Here is a 16,576-nt window from a genome sequence, read left to right on the forward strand (position 1 = left end):
GTGCCGCCTATTATAGATCCTCAATCTCTTTGGCTTTATTTGGAGACCATTTCCTCCTACACTGTCTGGGGGGAGATGACAGTCAGGCACCACCCCCATAAACTTCCAACAGTCGTTCCTGTATGTTAAATCTCCCCACGGGAAAGCCTTGGCATTCCTTCAGGCTATTCCTCACTAATCCCAAAGTTCTAAAGTTACAATCACGAACTAGACTAAACAATGACATTAGGTATACACATACTAAGTACAAAAGTGAGTAAGAAAAAACATTAATTATAGATGCAAAATTACAGTTGATACGAAATTCTATACTACCGTGTTAGGAAGTGCAATCATCATAAAGGTATTTCTAGGCCAGATATGCAGGTAATTAGGTTCCATGGCATACTGTAAGAAAAAAAAGTATATATATGTTGGGTTAGTGTATTACTACAGCACGTCTATCAAACCGACTCCGCTTATGTTATAATTGTTTCCACAGCAATCGAAATCAGTCTCATATGCACAGATATGCACATCTATAGCTCCATAAAGCAGATGTTGTCTTAGAAAAGACTGTATTCTGTCTGTATAAACTCAACCTTAGGTGTGTTTTTGATACCAAATATAATTCAAGATTTGAGAACATGCTATGAGAAGATGTTCCGCCTCTCCTTTCTCTATTTCCATGCACACACACACACATACATGGATATAAATATATAAAATATATACACACATGTAAACTATGCATGTGTGTGCTTATATATATATGTGTGTATATAGTATTTTCATACTTTATTTTTCACCTTATTTGGGGACTTATTTATATGAACAGAAAGGTCCTAAGTTTAAATTTCATGGGTAAAACACAATTTTACACGCAAGCCTCTTGTCAATTGTTTCCCACAACACAAATGGTAGAGAGAAGTCTTCTCTCTTAGTGACTCCACTACAAGGCAATGGCATCCCGAGGAAGTATTGATCACTTGGGCAGATCGATTGACCCAAATCGGTTGACCCAAACCCTTGAGGTTCCCAGGGGTTTTATATATATAAGAATATGCAATTGATTTTCCAACTATTTCAAGTTTATATTTTTGAGGAAGATTGGCCCTGAGCTAACATCTGTTGCCAATCTTCCTCTTTTTGCTTGAGGAAGATTGTCACTGAGCTAGCATCTGTGCCAATCATCGTCTATTTTATGTGGGATGCCAGCACAGTGTGGCTTGACCAGCGGTGCTAGGTCCATGCCCGGGATCTGAATCTACATATCCCAGGCCCCTAAAGCAGAGCATGTGAACTTAACCACTATGCCACCAGGCCAGCCCCAAGTTTGTATTACTTTTTACAAATGGTTAGAGAACACCTACCACATATATGTCTTACATGGTAAGAAGAACACAGAAAGCACAGCACAGTCTCCTTACCCACATTTTCACACCGTTATAGCTATTTGTGTCTTAGGAGAAAAGACTTTTCCTTCCTGACGTTTTGATCCCCAGAGCCCCAGAGAAAGTCCAGTACAAAGACATAGAAATGAAAAAGCGCATAACTCTTTGACCTGAAAGATCTTACCATGCAGTTGAATAGGCAGGATGCATAGATATGAAAAGCCAATAACTCCTCTTTAACAACAATTCAGGAGGTAGAGAGACAATAAGTGATTTGGTGCCAAATTAGGAGTATAGGAAATAAAAGCCGGGCAGGTAAGAAATCTGTGGGGCTGGAGTGGTTAAAGCAAGGGACTCGTAGATTAGATGAGAAATGAAGGACAGTGGCTCATGGGTAGGGGTAAACTTGCTCAGAAAGTGGGGGCAGCATAAATGAGCACCATATTTTAGATGGGAGTAAAGAGACCAGCCTGGGTGAGGCCAATGTCCTTGCTTTTCCCTCTTGCTATCTTTTCATCACTTCTACAATCTTTTAGAGCTCTAAAAGATAAGGAGGAGTGGAGAGATGACAGCTCACCAATTTATCATCTACTGTAATAGTAAAGGTTGAAACTGCTGATTAAAAACTATTTGGAAGATAGTGTATACCTACTGTCTTCACCGTTGGCATAGATAAGGGTTTACGCATTGTTTTGACATAGCAAACATGATGCCAAAAACGTTTTGGTGTTCATACCCTCCTCATGACCCTAGGAAACAACACTTTGTATTTTTAGCTTCTTTATTACGGAGTCACGCTCCCAACAGATATCTTTATCCAACAGCTGTCCCAAGGTCAGGGTCGTTGTAACGCCCATTAGTCCTCTCACCACAAGTCCCTCCAAATATAAAGTTTAAGCACAGTTTACTTGTTGTGCAAAAGCAACTTTAGGATGAGCCTCCCATACAATTCCCCAAAGCACCCTCTACTATCCACCCAATCCTGTCGCTCACCCCATCTCTCACCCACACTCCAATCATCAAAGATGGAGTGACGGCTCTGTTACATTAAAGAGAAAGAGAGGGAGGGAGAGCGGGAGGGAGGGAAGGGAGAAGAAGGGAGGGAAAGAGGGAGGGGAGAGGAGAGGAAGGGAAGCTAAAGGAGGGAGGGAGGGGAGAGAAAGGGAAGAAGGGAGGAAGGAAGGGAGGAAGGAAGGGAAGGAAATTTTCCTAGGATTGTTTTTGGGCCATGCCAGAATATTTCCATGTCTGGGTCACATTGCTGTGTCAGAACAGTGTTTCTTAAAAAAGTAGAGACTTCTCGTAATCCGCTAATCATTACTATTAAATAGGAATACCTAGAAAATAAGTGGCTGTCTTAAATCTACATTAGGAGGCATGATTCCGCTCAAGTCTGGGACAATTTTTCAATAGAATTGTGTAATCCAGAATTATCAGATACTGGGCCAAGAGAACAGAACCCACCTGAAAACGTAAACTCAGCACGGAAGAATTAGTGAATACACTTCTGACCAGGAAGAAGAAATAGAAAGACAATGGAATGTTAAAATACATATTTGACTGGCTCATACAGGTTGGGATGTAATACCACTATCCCAATTTGATGAGCTACTTTATAGCAATCTGAATTTCAGTTAGATAGATTAAAGCAGTACCTTATAAATGGATGTTTGCTATCAAGTCAAGCGTTTAACTAATGCTGTCTGCTTATTCTTACTTATAAGCAAACATCCTTATTCCTTCTGTTGGTATTTTAATTTTCCTTAGTAAGTTCCTCCATTTCTTTGCTTATGATAATATCAAATATGTATACCATGTATTTCCCTCAGGCCACATATGGTTTAACGTGGGAACCAGGGAATGAGAAAAACTCAACGGAAATTCTTCAACAACTTGTTGTTCACTTTATTTAATAACTATTATTTGATTTAATCATGAATATAAGAACTCTTGATTGTCAGTCCACAGAACTGATTTCCAAACCATTTTTAACTCCCAGGAGAAAATAGAAAAATGTCAAAATCCCCCGTGTGTTTCCAGTAGAGCAGTTGGAATTCCTGTCTTTCTTTCCTACTCAGGAAAGCATATTAAAAGGTAAGGGAGGGGCTGGCCCAGTGGCATAGTGGTTAAGTTCGCACTCTCACTTCAGCAGCCCAGGGTTTGTAGGTTTGGATCCCAGGCACAGACCTACACACTGCTGATCAAGCCATGCTGTGGCAGCATCCTACATACAAAGTAGCGGAAGATGGGCACAGATGTAAGCTCGGTGACAATCTGCCTCAAGCAAAAAGAGGAAGATTGACAACAGATGTTAGCTCAGGGCCAATGTTCCTCACCAGAATAAAAAAAAAGAAAAAGGTAAAGTGTGAAAGGCATATTACCCCCAATTTACTATGAATTATGAAGTACTCATGGTAGAAGTCACAACTGACTGAGACAGGCTACTGAGAACAAGCACCCTAGAGTATGCTTCTGCTCTAGTGTGGGGGTGGGTTGTGGAAAGGGGAAGAGAAAGAGAAAGGACTTACGCCCCCATCCTTAGGTGGAATAGTCAACTCCATGTACCCATGAGGAATGTATTGCTGACTATAATCAAAGCGGGGTTTCTTCATGAGGTGAGCTCTGACAGTTGAATAGGCTCCATCACACCCTACAATGAGGTCATAGGTGACATCTTTGGGAACTTTGTCAGATCTGAAAAATATAATGAACCATCAAAAAAAAGTCTAGTGGTGAAAATGGTGATATACCTCCACTTGATATAAAAAGTAGCAACTCAATCTACACTCACTTTTCCAACAGATGGCTTTGAGTTGATAGCTGTAAAGTGAAGATGACACTCATCCCAGTTGTGGGTTTGCTTACGAGGATGAGAATAACACACAACCACACTGATTAACGAGGACGTGCCAGGCCACAGAAGCGGAACTAAGAGCTGAGTTCCCCGCACAAGGGAAGAGAATCTTGAAAGAAGGCAAAGTGTTGGAAGTGGAGGGAATGTGTGAACAACCACAGGGATGTGACCAAGATTATCTAGGAGCAACCTAGTTGGTTCAAGCAAAGGGGCTCGCAAGATAAACTTAAGAAAAGACTGCAAAATAGGGAGGGAATTGAGGGAGGAGAAAAGGAGAATTTTGAATGTTAAGACAAAGGTTTAAATATATTATTCTGGCAAAAGGGATAAAGTAATTTTTTCCATTGGGGGGATGGTGTATGGAGAGTGGTAAGTGGATGAATTGAAGTGGAGGCAGAACGCAGAACGGAGGGGGAACAAGGTGACTGCATAGCCTACATGTGCGGGGATGAGAGCCCAGGGGCTGTCGTGCTCAGGAAGAAGGAAGCATTGGCTCCGAGGCCCGCAGGAAGTAAGAAAGACTGGGGAGTGTGCATAGATTCAGTGGGAGAAAATAGGGAAGGGAGCTCATCAAGAATGACTAATTATTTGGAAAACCCTAGGGAGCTCAGGAGTGGGACGTGCTTGGAGAGAAATAGATGATCAAGGTTTCAGACGTGTTTGAGATCACGGCAAGATGTACCTGTGAAAGTGCGTAATGGGAAATGAACATTGATTAGGACTGAAATAAGAACTGAGAATGAAGATACGTCGAGGCCTGGACCGAAGAGGTTCATTTTAGAGATGGGAATCACAAGTGGCGGTTGAATGGACTGAACCCATGACATGTCCCGAGCGTGGGACATGAGGCTTGGAACTTGAGAGGAAATAGAGTCAGCCAAGGAGAGGCAAACAAATAGCATCTAGAAAGCGGACAGAGGAAGCAGGGCCATGGAGGGTCCTCTGTTTCACTGGAGGAGACGGTTTGAAGCAGTGTGGTTGCCAGGAGGGCGACCTTCGGAGGGTGAGCGACATGAGGATTGAGAAGAATCGGGGGTGTTGGGATTCAGAAGGCATCGAGGGCCTATTTTCAATACAAAATTCTTTGAATCTAGCAACCGTTTGAATTACCCTTTCAGTAACCATTTAACTCTTTCAAAAGCGCCAAAGAGCAAAGTTTACACATAAAATTCCCCACTCCGCCCCTTCACCTCTGAAGTCAAAAGGCTGGTGGGTGGTTACCCAAGCACGGTGAGCCGCCCTTCCTCGGGGTTACACTTCAACATCCGGTGGCCAAAGTGCACCTTTGCGTTGGGGTATTTCTCAACCTCTGAGGAAACAAAGAAAGGCAACAAATAGAAATGAAATTCCAGCTCTTATTTCACTTAAACTGGAGTATTAGTTGTTTTCTGAGAACACTATGATTTTCTTAACATTCTAAAAATGAGTTAGTGAAAACGGTAAAATTTCACAACTATTTGGCAAATGTTCCAGGGTAATTTGATAGTAAGACAGTTGAATGAAAATCAGCTATTCTCGTCTCAAAAAAAAAGAATCCGACCAATTCTTATGCAAATTCTTACATCACTATCATTGTTAGCACCTGGGAAAGAAGCAGGCCTCACCTATTTTAAAAGCTGCCTCCAATTTAAGACTTCATTTGCGATTGGAAATATTCAGCCAAATTTCTTTTCTCATACTCTCCCTGACTCTAGATCTCTTTTTAGTAAGCCTTCTAGACTTCTGATTCAAGTTGTCACAAATATAGATTACTGAGACTAATTCTTTTTATAATCAAGCACTGGAACACAAAAAAATTGAGTAAGAAGATTTGAAACTTTTCAATAAATAGAATCAGATTATTTTAGTGCTTTTCTGTTCTGCTTGCTAGCAATCTATAGAATTTAGTGAATTTCATTTTCTGAACTATTATTCTTGTTCTTGTCAGAGTAGTAAAATATGATTTTTGTCTCTATTCATTCTCACAGATAGGTCTATAATCACAGGCTATTTATGCTTTTTAAAGGTACAAATCAGAATGTACGTGTTAGACCCGGAACAGACTTCAGAGATGATCTCATCTTCTGAATGGAGTAACAAGATCCTGGGAGAAAAGGTAAAATGCCTGGGATCACAGAGAGTAAAACATTAGGGAAAAACAAGCCGGAGGTTCTGACTTCCAACTCAGTACTTCTGTCTGTACGTCTCTCTCCTTTCCATCTCAGGTTTTGTCATCTTTTGTTCTGTTTTGCTTGAGTTTGATTTGGGGTTTGAAGATTTTAAGGTTCTTGGATATGAGATTGGAAGTTTTAGAAAACTGAAATCCAAGAGGCCCCAAACCAAAGACTTATCTATGTATAAGAAATCTTTTGGCCAATAGATGGGTAAGGCAGATTAATAGAGTAAAGGCCCTGAGAAGTACTGTAAGAAAAGACTTGAAATTTGTTTGATGCAGGACTTAACCGAACTTGCTTGAACCACGTATCCTTTTTCTGTTTGTTTTGCTTAACAATTATTAACATCCCACAGAACAGTGAACCATGAAACAATCCTACGTGAAATGCTGACGCAGCGGAATGATTTAGTGATAACGTTTCAGAGGGGGGGCTGCTCAGTTAGAGGGAATGAGCTTTCACAATTGGTTGAATGTGTGAATGCGCAGCCCACACATTTGGTGCTGTGTAAAGGAATAAAGAACCTTACATGCCAAACAAAGTTGAGGAGTCAAGAGATCTAGCATTCATTTTATTAACTAGCATTTATTAACATTAATGCTAATCAAGAGATCTAGCATTCATTTTATTAACATTTTATTAGCATTCATTTTATTTTATTCATAGCATTTATGCAGTTGCATGCTGCACAGCACATTCCTCATGAAAAATAGTTAGGGGAGCTTGTGATCTGTACACCAAGATTGGATCTCCCTCATGTCTTAGCTCCTTAGTATTCGCAGATGTTTCATATATAATATTGGAGGCAATGACTGTAGTAGTTAAAAGCATGGACTTCGGAATAACGGACTCAAGTTCAATCCAGGTTCTACACTTATTAACAGTGTGAGCTATGACACTGGGAAGTTCCTAGGCCTCCTTTACCATCTGTACAACTGAGATGAAAATAATTCCACCTCATGTAGTTGTTGGGAGGGTTACACAAACAGATGTATGTAAAGGACTTCACATAGTGCCTGGTGCCTCAGTGAATGCTCACTTTTACTTTTATCTTAATAAATTCAGAGGATGCTGAAAAGGGATTGTCCTAGGTCAGCTATACTACTTACTTATTTATTTTTTTATTTTTATTTTTTTGAGGAAGATTAGCCCTGAGGTAACATCTGCTGCCAATCCTCCTCTTTTTTGCTGAGGAAGGCTGGCCCTGAGCTAACATCCGTGCCCATCTTCCTCTGCTTTATATGTGGGTTGCCTACCACAGCATGGCTTGCCAAGCAGCACGATGTCCGCACCTGGGATCCGAACTGGCGAAGCCTGGGCCGCCGAAGCGGAAGGTGCGAACTTAATCACTGTGCCACCGGGCCGGCCCCTATACTACTTTTCTTAAAAAGCTGTTTTGTGGCTTATTTATTTTCTTAAGATTGTGAATATATGTAGCGACCTAGCCCCACCCCACCCATCTACCCATCCAAAAGGCAGTCTCACAAATGCAAGCAAAGAAATGGATCTAAGAAGAAGACTAAGCCCTGTTTCCTAAGTCCCTGGGGAATCAACTAGAGTGAGCTTCCCCATCACTCCTTCTCCCCATTCAATTCAGTTCAATTCAACAGATGTACTGCAGACTCGCTCTGGGGAGCGGACTGTGCAGTAACTCAGAAAAGCCACGTGGGAACTCTGCTCTCCAAAGATCAGAGACTGCGGGGCTGCGACAAGAGGGACTGATTCAAAAGATAGTAGAAATACCCAAGCAGCATGCTCTGCAGGGAGTGAATCTGTTTAGTACAAACGCTGAAGAGGAGGAAAAAACATTATGATCAAGGGCAACATGGGAAGTGATTGGATTAATTATGCAAGCTCCAGGCTTAATTAGCAATCCAGCGGCTTTTCCATTAATGGGTAGACCTTTTCAGCAATTCAGATTAGAAATGTGAGAGTTCTATTTCACACCTTCCTCTTTTTCAACTTCCTACACCCTCTGTCTATTTGGTCTCCTGCAAACGTCATGAATCTATACCGTCTCCTCCAACCACGTTGCCACAGCTTGAGTCCAGGGCATCGTTTTATACCCAGGGCTTATCCTAACCTCTGAAGACTGGGGGCCTCTATCTGCCTCTACACTGCCGCTTCTCATCTTTCTGAAATGCAAATCTAATCGCGTGTCACTTTGCAAATCATTCGTGTATATCTGCTGTTCCACTAGACTTGCGTTCTTCATCAGGGAGTGAACACTCGTTCATTCCAGTGCCTAGAAGACTATAGGAATTCAATACATGTTGAACAAGTGATTTTTATTTAGATCATTGATAAGGTGAGAAAGAGCCACCGGAGGATGTATCAAGAAGGACTTTGCTTTGTACGTTGTCTTACTCTTAATAACCCATAAAAAGAAATAGAAAACAAATCTCAGTGAGTCCGGTGACAAGATTAGTCCCATGTGCTTTACTCAGAGTGACAACTGGGGAATAAAACAGTGGACTTACCAGTCAACAGATCCTTGTTCAGGTTTTCTCTGCTTATAGAAAGAATGTACTGCAAGAAAAACACAGTAGACACTGTTTGTTTCTGGAGAATGGACAAATTGATTCTATGCTATTCACTCAACAAGAGGAACTATTTATTCTTCAGCAGAGGTTGGAAACTTTAGTTTTGTGAGCATTTAGCTAAGCAGGCTTTTTTTTTAAACAAACACTTTAACCAAATACATGCTTAAGTTTGAACTTAGATTTTTTTTCAAAGTTTGATATTATAAAAATCAAACTCTCTTGTGTAGCAAAAGTATTATTTTCACTGAAATACTGTTGTTTTAACAACAAATTGTAAAACTCATATTTTCATCTTAGGTCTCCAAATTGAGCTGAAGGTGAAAAAACTTCAGAAATGACAGCATTGCTAGAATAAATGTGCTATTTCCCAAGCAGACTCCTTGGAGGCTGTCATTTCGGTGTGAAAGGTGGTGTGTGCGTGTGCGTGTGCGTGTGTGTGTGTGTGTGTGTGGTTGAGGCGAGGAGGAGGATGGGTTGGGAGGAGTAGGATACAGGCTTGCTGGGACACGTGTGGCTGTTTCTGACGTCACAGGACAGTTCAGCAGGGCCAACTGTTTGTGATGTATAGCAGGCACAGGCCCTTGGGCCCACAATATTTTTCAGGGTCCCTGAAAATGTTTTAATTTTAGTTTATTTTTAAACCAGAAGAAAAAAGTAATGGATGTATAGAAATGAATACAGCCTGGATTATATTAATCTTTATACCAGTGCGCTCATAAAATCTAATTTTTAATTTTTCTTGTGGCACAGAGAGGGGGCCCACAAAGGCAAAAGGGCCTCCCCAGGGCCCGTGAATGTCATAACGCAGCCCTGCAGTTCACCACGAGGCTATTGGTTTAAAAATTCAAAGCACGTAATTTTCCAAATTACGGGACATCACGATATTTAACACAAATATGCTAATTTATGAATCTTCACCTCATCCAAATGCAGACATTTAAAATTAACAGCTAAATCTATACTTGGCGTGAAAATAACTTGGTCATGCTACAGAGGCAATGACTGAGGAGGAGCTTCCTGTGTCTTTGTTATAAATTAAAATGAACAGGGACCTCCTAATTCTCTGTTCCAAGTTCTGTTTTCTGGTCTTCTATGTCATTAATCACTGCACTTCAAAGGAAACCACACTTGTTATTCAAAGTACACGAGGAAACATTCACATTACGAAGGCTCATTTGCATGGGGAAAATTTTCCTTCCGTATCAGTTATCATCCGATGACTGATGATAACTGATCACTGATGATAACTGATCATCAGTTCCATATTAGTTGGCATCTGTCTCATCTAGGAGCTGAGAGATGCATCGGCCCTGCGGGAGGGCCAGGAGCACCCCTGGGTGGGCCCCCCATGTGTATGGGTGGCATTGTATCAGAACCGAAATTTAGAGTCACTCCCATCAAGTGGCACTTCCCCAGTACCTACCCTAAGGCTGCTCTTATGAAGAATAAATATGAATAAAAGGATCAGAGCTATAAAGTGACCCTCAACAACCAAAAATAATAACAAAACCTAAAGGACGTTGGATAATCTCCTTTGGAGATTTGTAAGACAATAGTTGAAGTGCTGACTTTTTCACATATATTAGAAAAAAATGCTTACATTCTATATCCCGAATGCCTTCAAAAGAGAATGCTTCCTAGTAAGGGCTGCCATTTCTCCATTTTGGACATAGGAAGTCAGGAGTAAAAATCGGGGAGCTCTGACCCGCTGTGTATATTTGAGGCCATTTCGATAGTTCCCAGTGCAATTTGGGAGAGAGATGGAAAGAACCAGCAAGACAGGGAAGTGTCTGGACACTGCAAGGGAGAAAAGGCAGAGAAACAACAGCTGGAGGAGAGAGGCCTCAGAGAAGGGATTCAGAAAGGATTTTGGAGGTCAAATTGTGCCCATGAGGGATTTCTAAGTTGTTTGCTGTGCAGTGCTCAATGCAGGCCCTCCATGACCCCCACGTCTTCAGCATAGTCATGTGTCTTTTGAGTGAGCATTGTTTGTGGAAAGTGGTGAAAGGGGTGAACTTCGCGTCTGGACCATCATGGTACACAGCCAGTGCCAGGTGAGAGGGGATGGACACCAAGAGGCAGTGGAAGCCAAGAGAGGAGGCTGCCTGGGGACTTGCAGAAATGAGCCCTGGGCTCATGGGGAGGGCTTTGCACTTCCGTAGGCTGTGGAACTGAGTGATTCAAAACAATTTTATGTGGTTCTTAAAGGACGAGGAGGCCCCCATATCTGACTCAGATATAAAAGTAGCGATGCAAACCAAAGAAAGAGGGGTGGCTGTAAATTTAGCATTAACTCAGTTCTTCAGAATTGAGAAATGGCAGGTTTGGTGGGGAGGGATCTTTTCCTCCCTGTTCTAGTGTATCAAAGGCCCCAAATGGGAATTCCCACCAACGCTTTCACCCTCTTGGGGAATCATTGCTGAAGAAGCTGCTTCTCTCTTCAGTGGTTGGGGTAAGGAAGCCGATTTTAGTCTCAAGTCCAAGTCACTCTCCTCATCCAGCTTTCCTGATATTTTGAACCGTATCTTACCCCTCGGTCTATTTATGCTTCACTGGTTCAATTTCTGTGGAGGGATGGGTTCGATGAATTGGCCTTTCTCAGCACATTCCACGTTAATCCAAGAGAAAGGTGAGGTGATTATTACGAGTCACTCTCAGTTTAGAAAAAGAAATAGTGTATCGGGGCAGCGCTGCCCTGCGCTCCTGTGAGGGCCTCCTACACCGCACTCCACTGGCCGTCGTCTGTGAGCAAGCCTGCCCTGTTTCTCCCTTCATGTTGACCTCACGTAATCGTGCAACCTGTTTCTTCCTCTGTAAAGCGAGATGATTGGATTCGATGAATCTCAGGTTGCTAATGGCTGTAAGATCCTGTTATGTGAACCTGCATTTACAAGTTTGCTCATCCAATACACACTTGCAGCTCGAAAATTTACATTTTGTTAGAAATCTGGTGTCACTCAACTTTCCTCCATAAACAGATCCTTATTTGATCGGGACAATGCTATTTCACTGCCAATTGAAGAATTATGCAACATGTCTGTCTTACAACTCTTTCTCTGTGAAGTCTTCTCTGAAAACTAACCTAAACTAAAACTAAAGCTTTCGTCCCTGGCTGAACCACACAGCTGAGCGCTCCTGCCATCACTCAGCTGAGTTCTTGTCACAGGGAACTCAATTACTGTCTGCCTTTACCAGGTTATAAGCTCCTCTCCCCACGGTCAGCAACTGGCCCAGGGCGTGACACCTAGGAGGACAATTGCTATTTATGGAAAAGATACATTTAGTACGCACAGCTTATACTTTACTGGCACTTGTAAATCTCACGAGCTTGTCTATTAAGCACTTGTCCATTAAGAAGAGGCGATTCTTTTCTTTCCTATAGCACCAAGCAATTTGGGGCTAATTAAACGGGACATACTAATTATCTGAAAAATTTTTCTGCCTACAGATGATCAGTGGACTTTCTTCCTCTTCTTTTCTCTGCCAGGCTCATGCATTCAAACTCTGTACCTATGTTTTTATAATGTCAAAATAAGCAGATTATTATTTCTAAAAAGTCATTAAACAGAAAATTTTGATCCTTCCCCACCACCTCTCCCCCAAAGCCCTTAGTTGTTGGAATGTTTTACTTTTCAGCCCCTTTTGTTTTTATTTTTAAAGATTGGCACCTGAGCTAACAACTATTGCCAATCTTCTTTTTTTTTCTTTCTGCTTTTTCTCCCCAAACCCCCCCAGCATATAGTTGTATATTTTAGTTGTGGGTCCTTCTAGTTGTAGTACTTGGGACGCCGCCTCAAATGTGGCCTGATGAGTGGTGCCATGTCCTCACCCAGGATCCGAACCAGAGAAACCCTGGGCCGCCGTAGCGGAGTGCGCGAACTTAACCACTCGGCCACGGGGCCCCTTTTTAAACAAATTTTAATTGTGGTAAAATACACTTAGTATAAAATTTACCATTTTAACCGTTTTTAAATATACAGTTCAGTGGCAGTAAGTATATTTCCAATGTTGAGCTGCCATTGCCACCATCCATCCACAGAACTCTTCATTTTGTAAAACTGAAACTCTGCCCCCATTAAACAGCAACTCCCAGCCTCCATGTCCTCCAGCTCCTGACAACCACCCTTCTCCTTTCCACCTCTATGAATTTCACTACTCTAGGTGCCTCATCCGAGTGTAATTATACAGGATTTCTGCTTTAGTGACTGGCTTATTTCACTTAGTATGAAGTCCTCAAGGTTCATCCATGTTGTGGCCTGTGTCAGAATTCCCTTCCTTCTGAAGGCTGAGTAGTATTCCATTTTATGCTGTGTATGTATAGATATACTATACTTCTCCCGTGTGTCTCTTTTGTTCTCAGACTACTACCACACCCGCAACAGTTCTGACCCCGGATGTGTGGGGGTTTTCCCCCACCAAGCAATTCTCTACAACACCAGCTAGGGGTCCTACAATTCAACTCAATTCTGACACTATCTACCCAGAGATAGTGACAGATCCTACAGGTTAAGGGCTCAGTCCCACAAGACTGCCTCACTGCCACCACATCAGATGCCAGTTGCAAGTCCAGTTTGTCACCTATGCTTCTGACTGATCAGCTATAAACTGGACCCACTCTTTGCATTTGATTAATTTGCTAGAAGGGCTCACAGAAGTCAGGAAAACAGTTCACTTTTATCAGTTTATTATAAAGGCTATGATAAAAGGTACAGGTGAACATCGAGATGGAAGAGATGTATAGGGCAAGGCATGTGGGAAGGGGTGCGGAGATGCCGAGCTCTCTCCAGGGCACCTCTCTCCCAGCACCTGCACATGGTCACCAACCTGGAAGTTCTCTGAATCCCATACTTTTGGGATTTTTATGGAGACTTCCTCACAGAGGTGTGATTGATCATTAACTCCATTTCCAGGCCCTCTCTCCTCTCTGCAGAATGGGAGGTGGAGCTGAAACTCCCAAGCTTCTAATGATAGCTTGGTCTTTCTGGTGACCAGCCCCCATTCAGGAGCCCCTCAAGAGTCACCTCATTAGAACAAAACACACTGCTATCACCCAGGAAATTACAAAGGATTTAGGAACTCTGTGTTAGGAACCAGGGTCAAAGACCAAATTTCAGAACAAAAGATTCTCCTACTGCTCTTATCACTCAGGAAATTACAAGGGTTTTAGGAACTCTGTGCCAGGAACCAGGAGCAGAGACCAATATATTTATTTTATATTATCTCAAATATGTATATACCACATTTTGTTTATCCATTCATCCATCCATGGACACTTGGATAGCTTTCATCTTTTGCCTATTGTGAGTAATGCTGCTATGAACGTGGGTGTTCAAATATCTCTTTGAGACCCTGTTTTCAGTTCTTTTGGATATATGCTCAGAAGTGGAAATGCTGGATCACATGGTAATTCTATTTGTAAGCTTTTGACGAACCGCCACATTCTTTTCCACAGTGGCTGCATCATATTCCCACCAAAAGTGCACAAGGGTTCCGATTTCTCCACATCCTCTCCAACACGTTATTTTCTGTTTTTGTTTTTGTTTCTGATAGTAGCCATCCTTGTGGAAATGAGGCTCTTCAGCCGCTTTTATGGTCACAAGATCCACAAAGACCTTGTTCCCAGGAGCATATGGGATTTATCTCTTGTTACCCAAAGTGTGGTCCATGGACCAGCAGCGTGGACACCGCCTGGGTGTGTTAGGATGCAGAACCTCAGCCTCCACCCCAGCCCTTTAGAGTCAGACCGCATTTTGACAAGATACCAGGTGAGTCTGAGAAGCACTGTTCTGCCTGCAATGGAGCTCTGCGGAAGGTCAGAGACTCAGAAGCACGGGAACCTCACTTGGGTTCTGCACTTTATAAAATGAATCATTGTTGCACAAAGCATGCTGGAGTTTTTCTCTCATTGATAGATGTTTGGTACATGCATTCTCTCCCAAAGAAACAAACTTAGAAGGTGTAACCAGATAAAAGTACACACTGTGCCCAACTCTGCACATTACTACGTAAAAGATAAGAAGAAAAACACAAAACAGAATAGTGGATTTTCTTTTATAAACTCCACATCACCATCTGACCTCTTGTTTTAGGAATTATACAATACTGAAAGCATTTCTGATTCATTCTATAAGTTCTATTATAATTAAATTTGGGGCAAGAGAGTCCGGGAAGGCAACGACATCGGGTAACCCTTTAGAGTTGTACTCCCATGTTCTGCTTGACAATGAGTACATGGTACTCTTCTCTATGGAACTGAAAGGAGATGGGAAGGAAATGCGTGAGCAAGGCATAGAGGCAAAAGCAGCCTAAAATGATGGCAATAATCATGAACACTTATCCAGTGTTTATTAGCAACTCGACCCTATTTTAAGCATCTCCTATGAATTAATATGTTAACTAGTATACGTTCCTGAATTCCAGACTGAGGCAGGCAATGTCAAAGATAAGATTAGAGAGGAAAGGAGGCACTGACAAGCAAGTGCCAAGTTCCAGACGTCAGACTCCACTATAACCAATCCCATAGCTCCAGGGCAAACCTACCTGGGACTTTGTTCCATAGGGAATGGCAGACTTTTTTCCTGAAAGAGAGTGAATCATTCTTGCCCTCATGGGAACACCTCGGGATACAATCTGAAATAAACCAGAAAGATTGATTTCAACTTCTACATCATGGCATCATGCAAATAAGATAGATATTGACTTTAAAGTGTGATTTTTTCAAAAAATTTAAAAATAATGTAAAGGACATGAAAATACAGTATGGTGAAAACCTTATTAATGAAAATTGTGTTCCTGTAAATTTTAGTTTTTGCATTTTTTTAGTCTTTAGATTTGGGAATTGACTTAAAGTGTATCTGGTCTAAATCAAATATTACAACTGAGGAAAGTGGTTCACTGTCAGAGAGCTTAAGTGGTTTTCTCATGACCACAAAAGAGAGAGATGCATGAGGAGTAAAGTCAGGACTGCTGAAACCCAGTGCAAAGTGTTTCCCTCCACACACAGCTCCAGGAAAGCTGTGGAAATGCAGTGGCATGTACATTGACTTATATTCTCATTTCAAAGATACGTGGTCAGCAAAAGTACTCTCAAGAAAAATGTACTATTTCTGTTTACATTTCCAAGCTACATCATACACAGTGAGTTCAGCAACACTGAGCCCACATGAGGAAAATCTACTCCAGGCCCACAATCCTTATCCAAACTCTTGGGGCCCGTTGGTTTCACAATTCAGAAGTTTTCAAATTTTAGGTAGGTCGTGTAGTGCATATGTGGATATCACGTAGCACCCAGTGGAGTCTGGGGCACCATCCCATAACCAAACACAATATTTCTGTAGCAAAAGATATTCACACCACGTGAGATTTTCTTTAAAAGGTCATAAAAATCCATGCATCAGGTCAAGTTTGCTACTGATTGGGTGATGAAAAAGCTTTCTATTTCCAGGGCTTTTTGGAGTATGGAATTATGGACGAGAGATTATGGACCCGTATAGTCAAAGCAACGGGGTCTGCCTGCCTCCTCTCATCCTGATGCCGGCCCGGATCACACGTTCTGTACGTAGAGCCCTACCGTCCTGTTGGGATCCCAGGGTCATCAAGTGGGCTTTCAGCACCTCCGCCCCACGTCATGTGCCATGCTCCCCCAGGGGCCTC

The 16,576-nt window shown here is 42.0% G+C and overlaps 1 protein-coding gene across 3 annotated transcripts in view; it reads right to left on the reverse strand.

Annotated features, from left to right (window-relative positions):
* KMO (kynurenine 3-monooxygenase) overlaps positions 1-16,576 on the reverse strand; it is a 53,743-nt gene that overhangs the window by 19,192 nt on the left and 17,975 nt on the right. For all 3 annotated transcript variants that reach the window (XM_005607944.4, XM_023632624.2, XM_070255779.1), the window contains exons 4-8: positions 15,464-15,553; positions 8,861-8,909; positions 5,449-5,536; positions 3,902-4,067; positions 316-387 (exon numbers count right to left, since the gene is read on the reverse strand). In XM_005607944.4, the coding sequence (XP_005608001.1) occupies positions 316-387; positions 3,902-4,067; positions 5,449-5,536; positions 8,861-8,909; positions 15,464-15,553 (465 nt within the window). The remainder of the gene's footprint in view (positions 1-315; positions 388-3,901; positions 4,068-5,448; positions 5,537-8,860; positions 8,910-15,463; positions 15,554-16,576) is intronic.

The sequence above is a fragment of the Equus caballus genome, chromosome 30, assembly GCF_041296265.1.
Source record: "Equus caballus isolate H_3958 breed thoroughbred chromosome 30, TB-T2T, whole genome shotgun sequence".
NCBI lineage: Eukaryota > Metazoa > Chordata > Mammalia > Perissodactyla > Equidae > Equus > Equus caballus.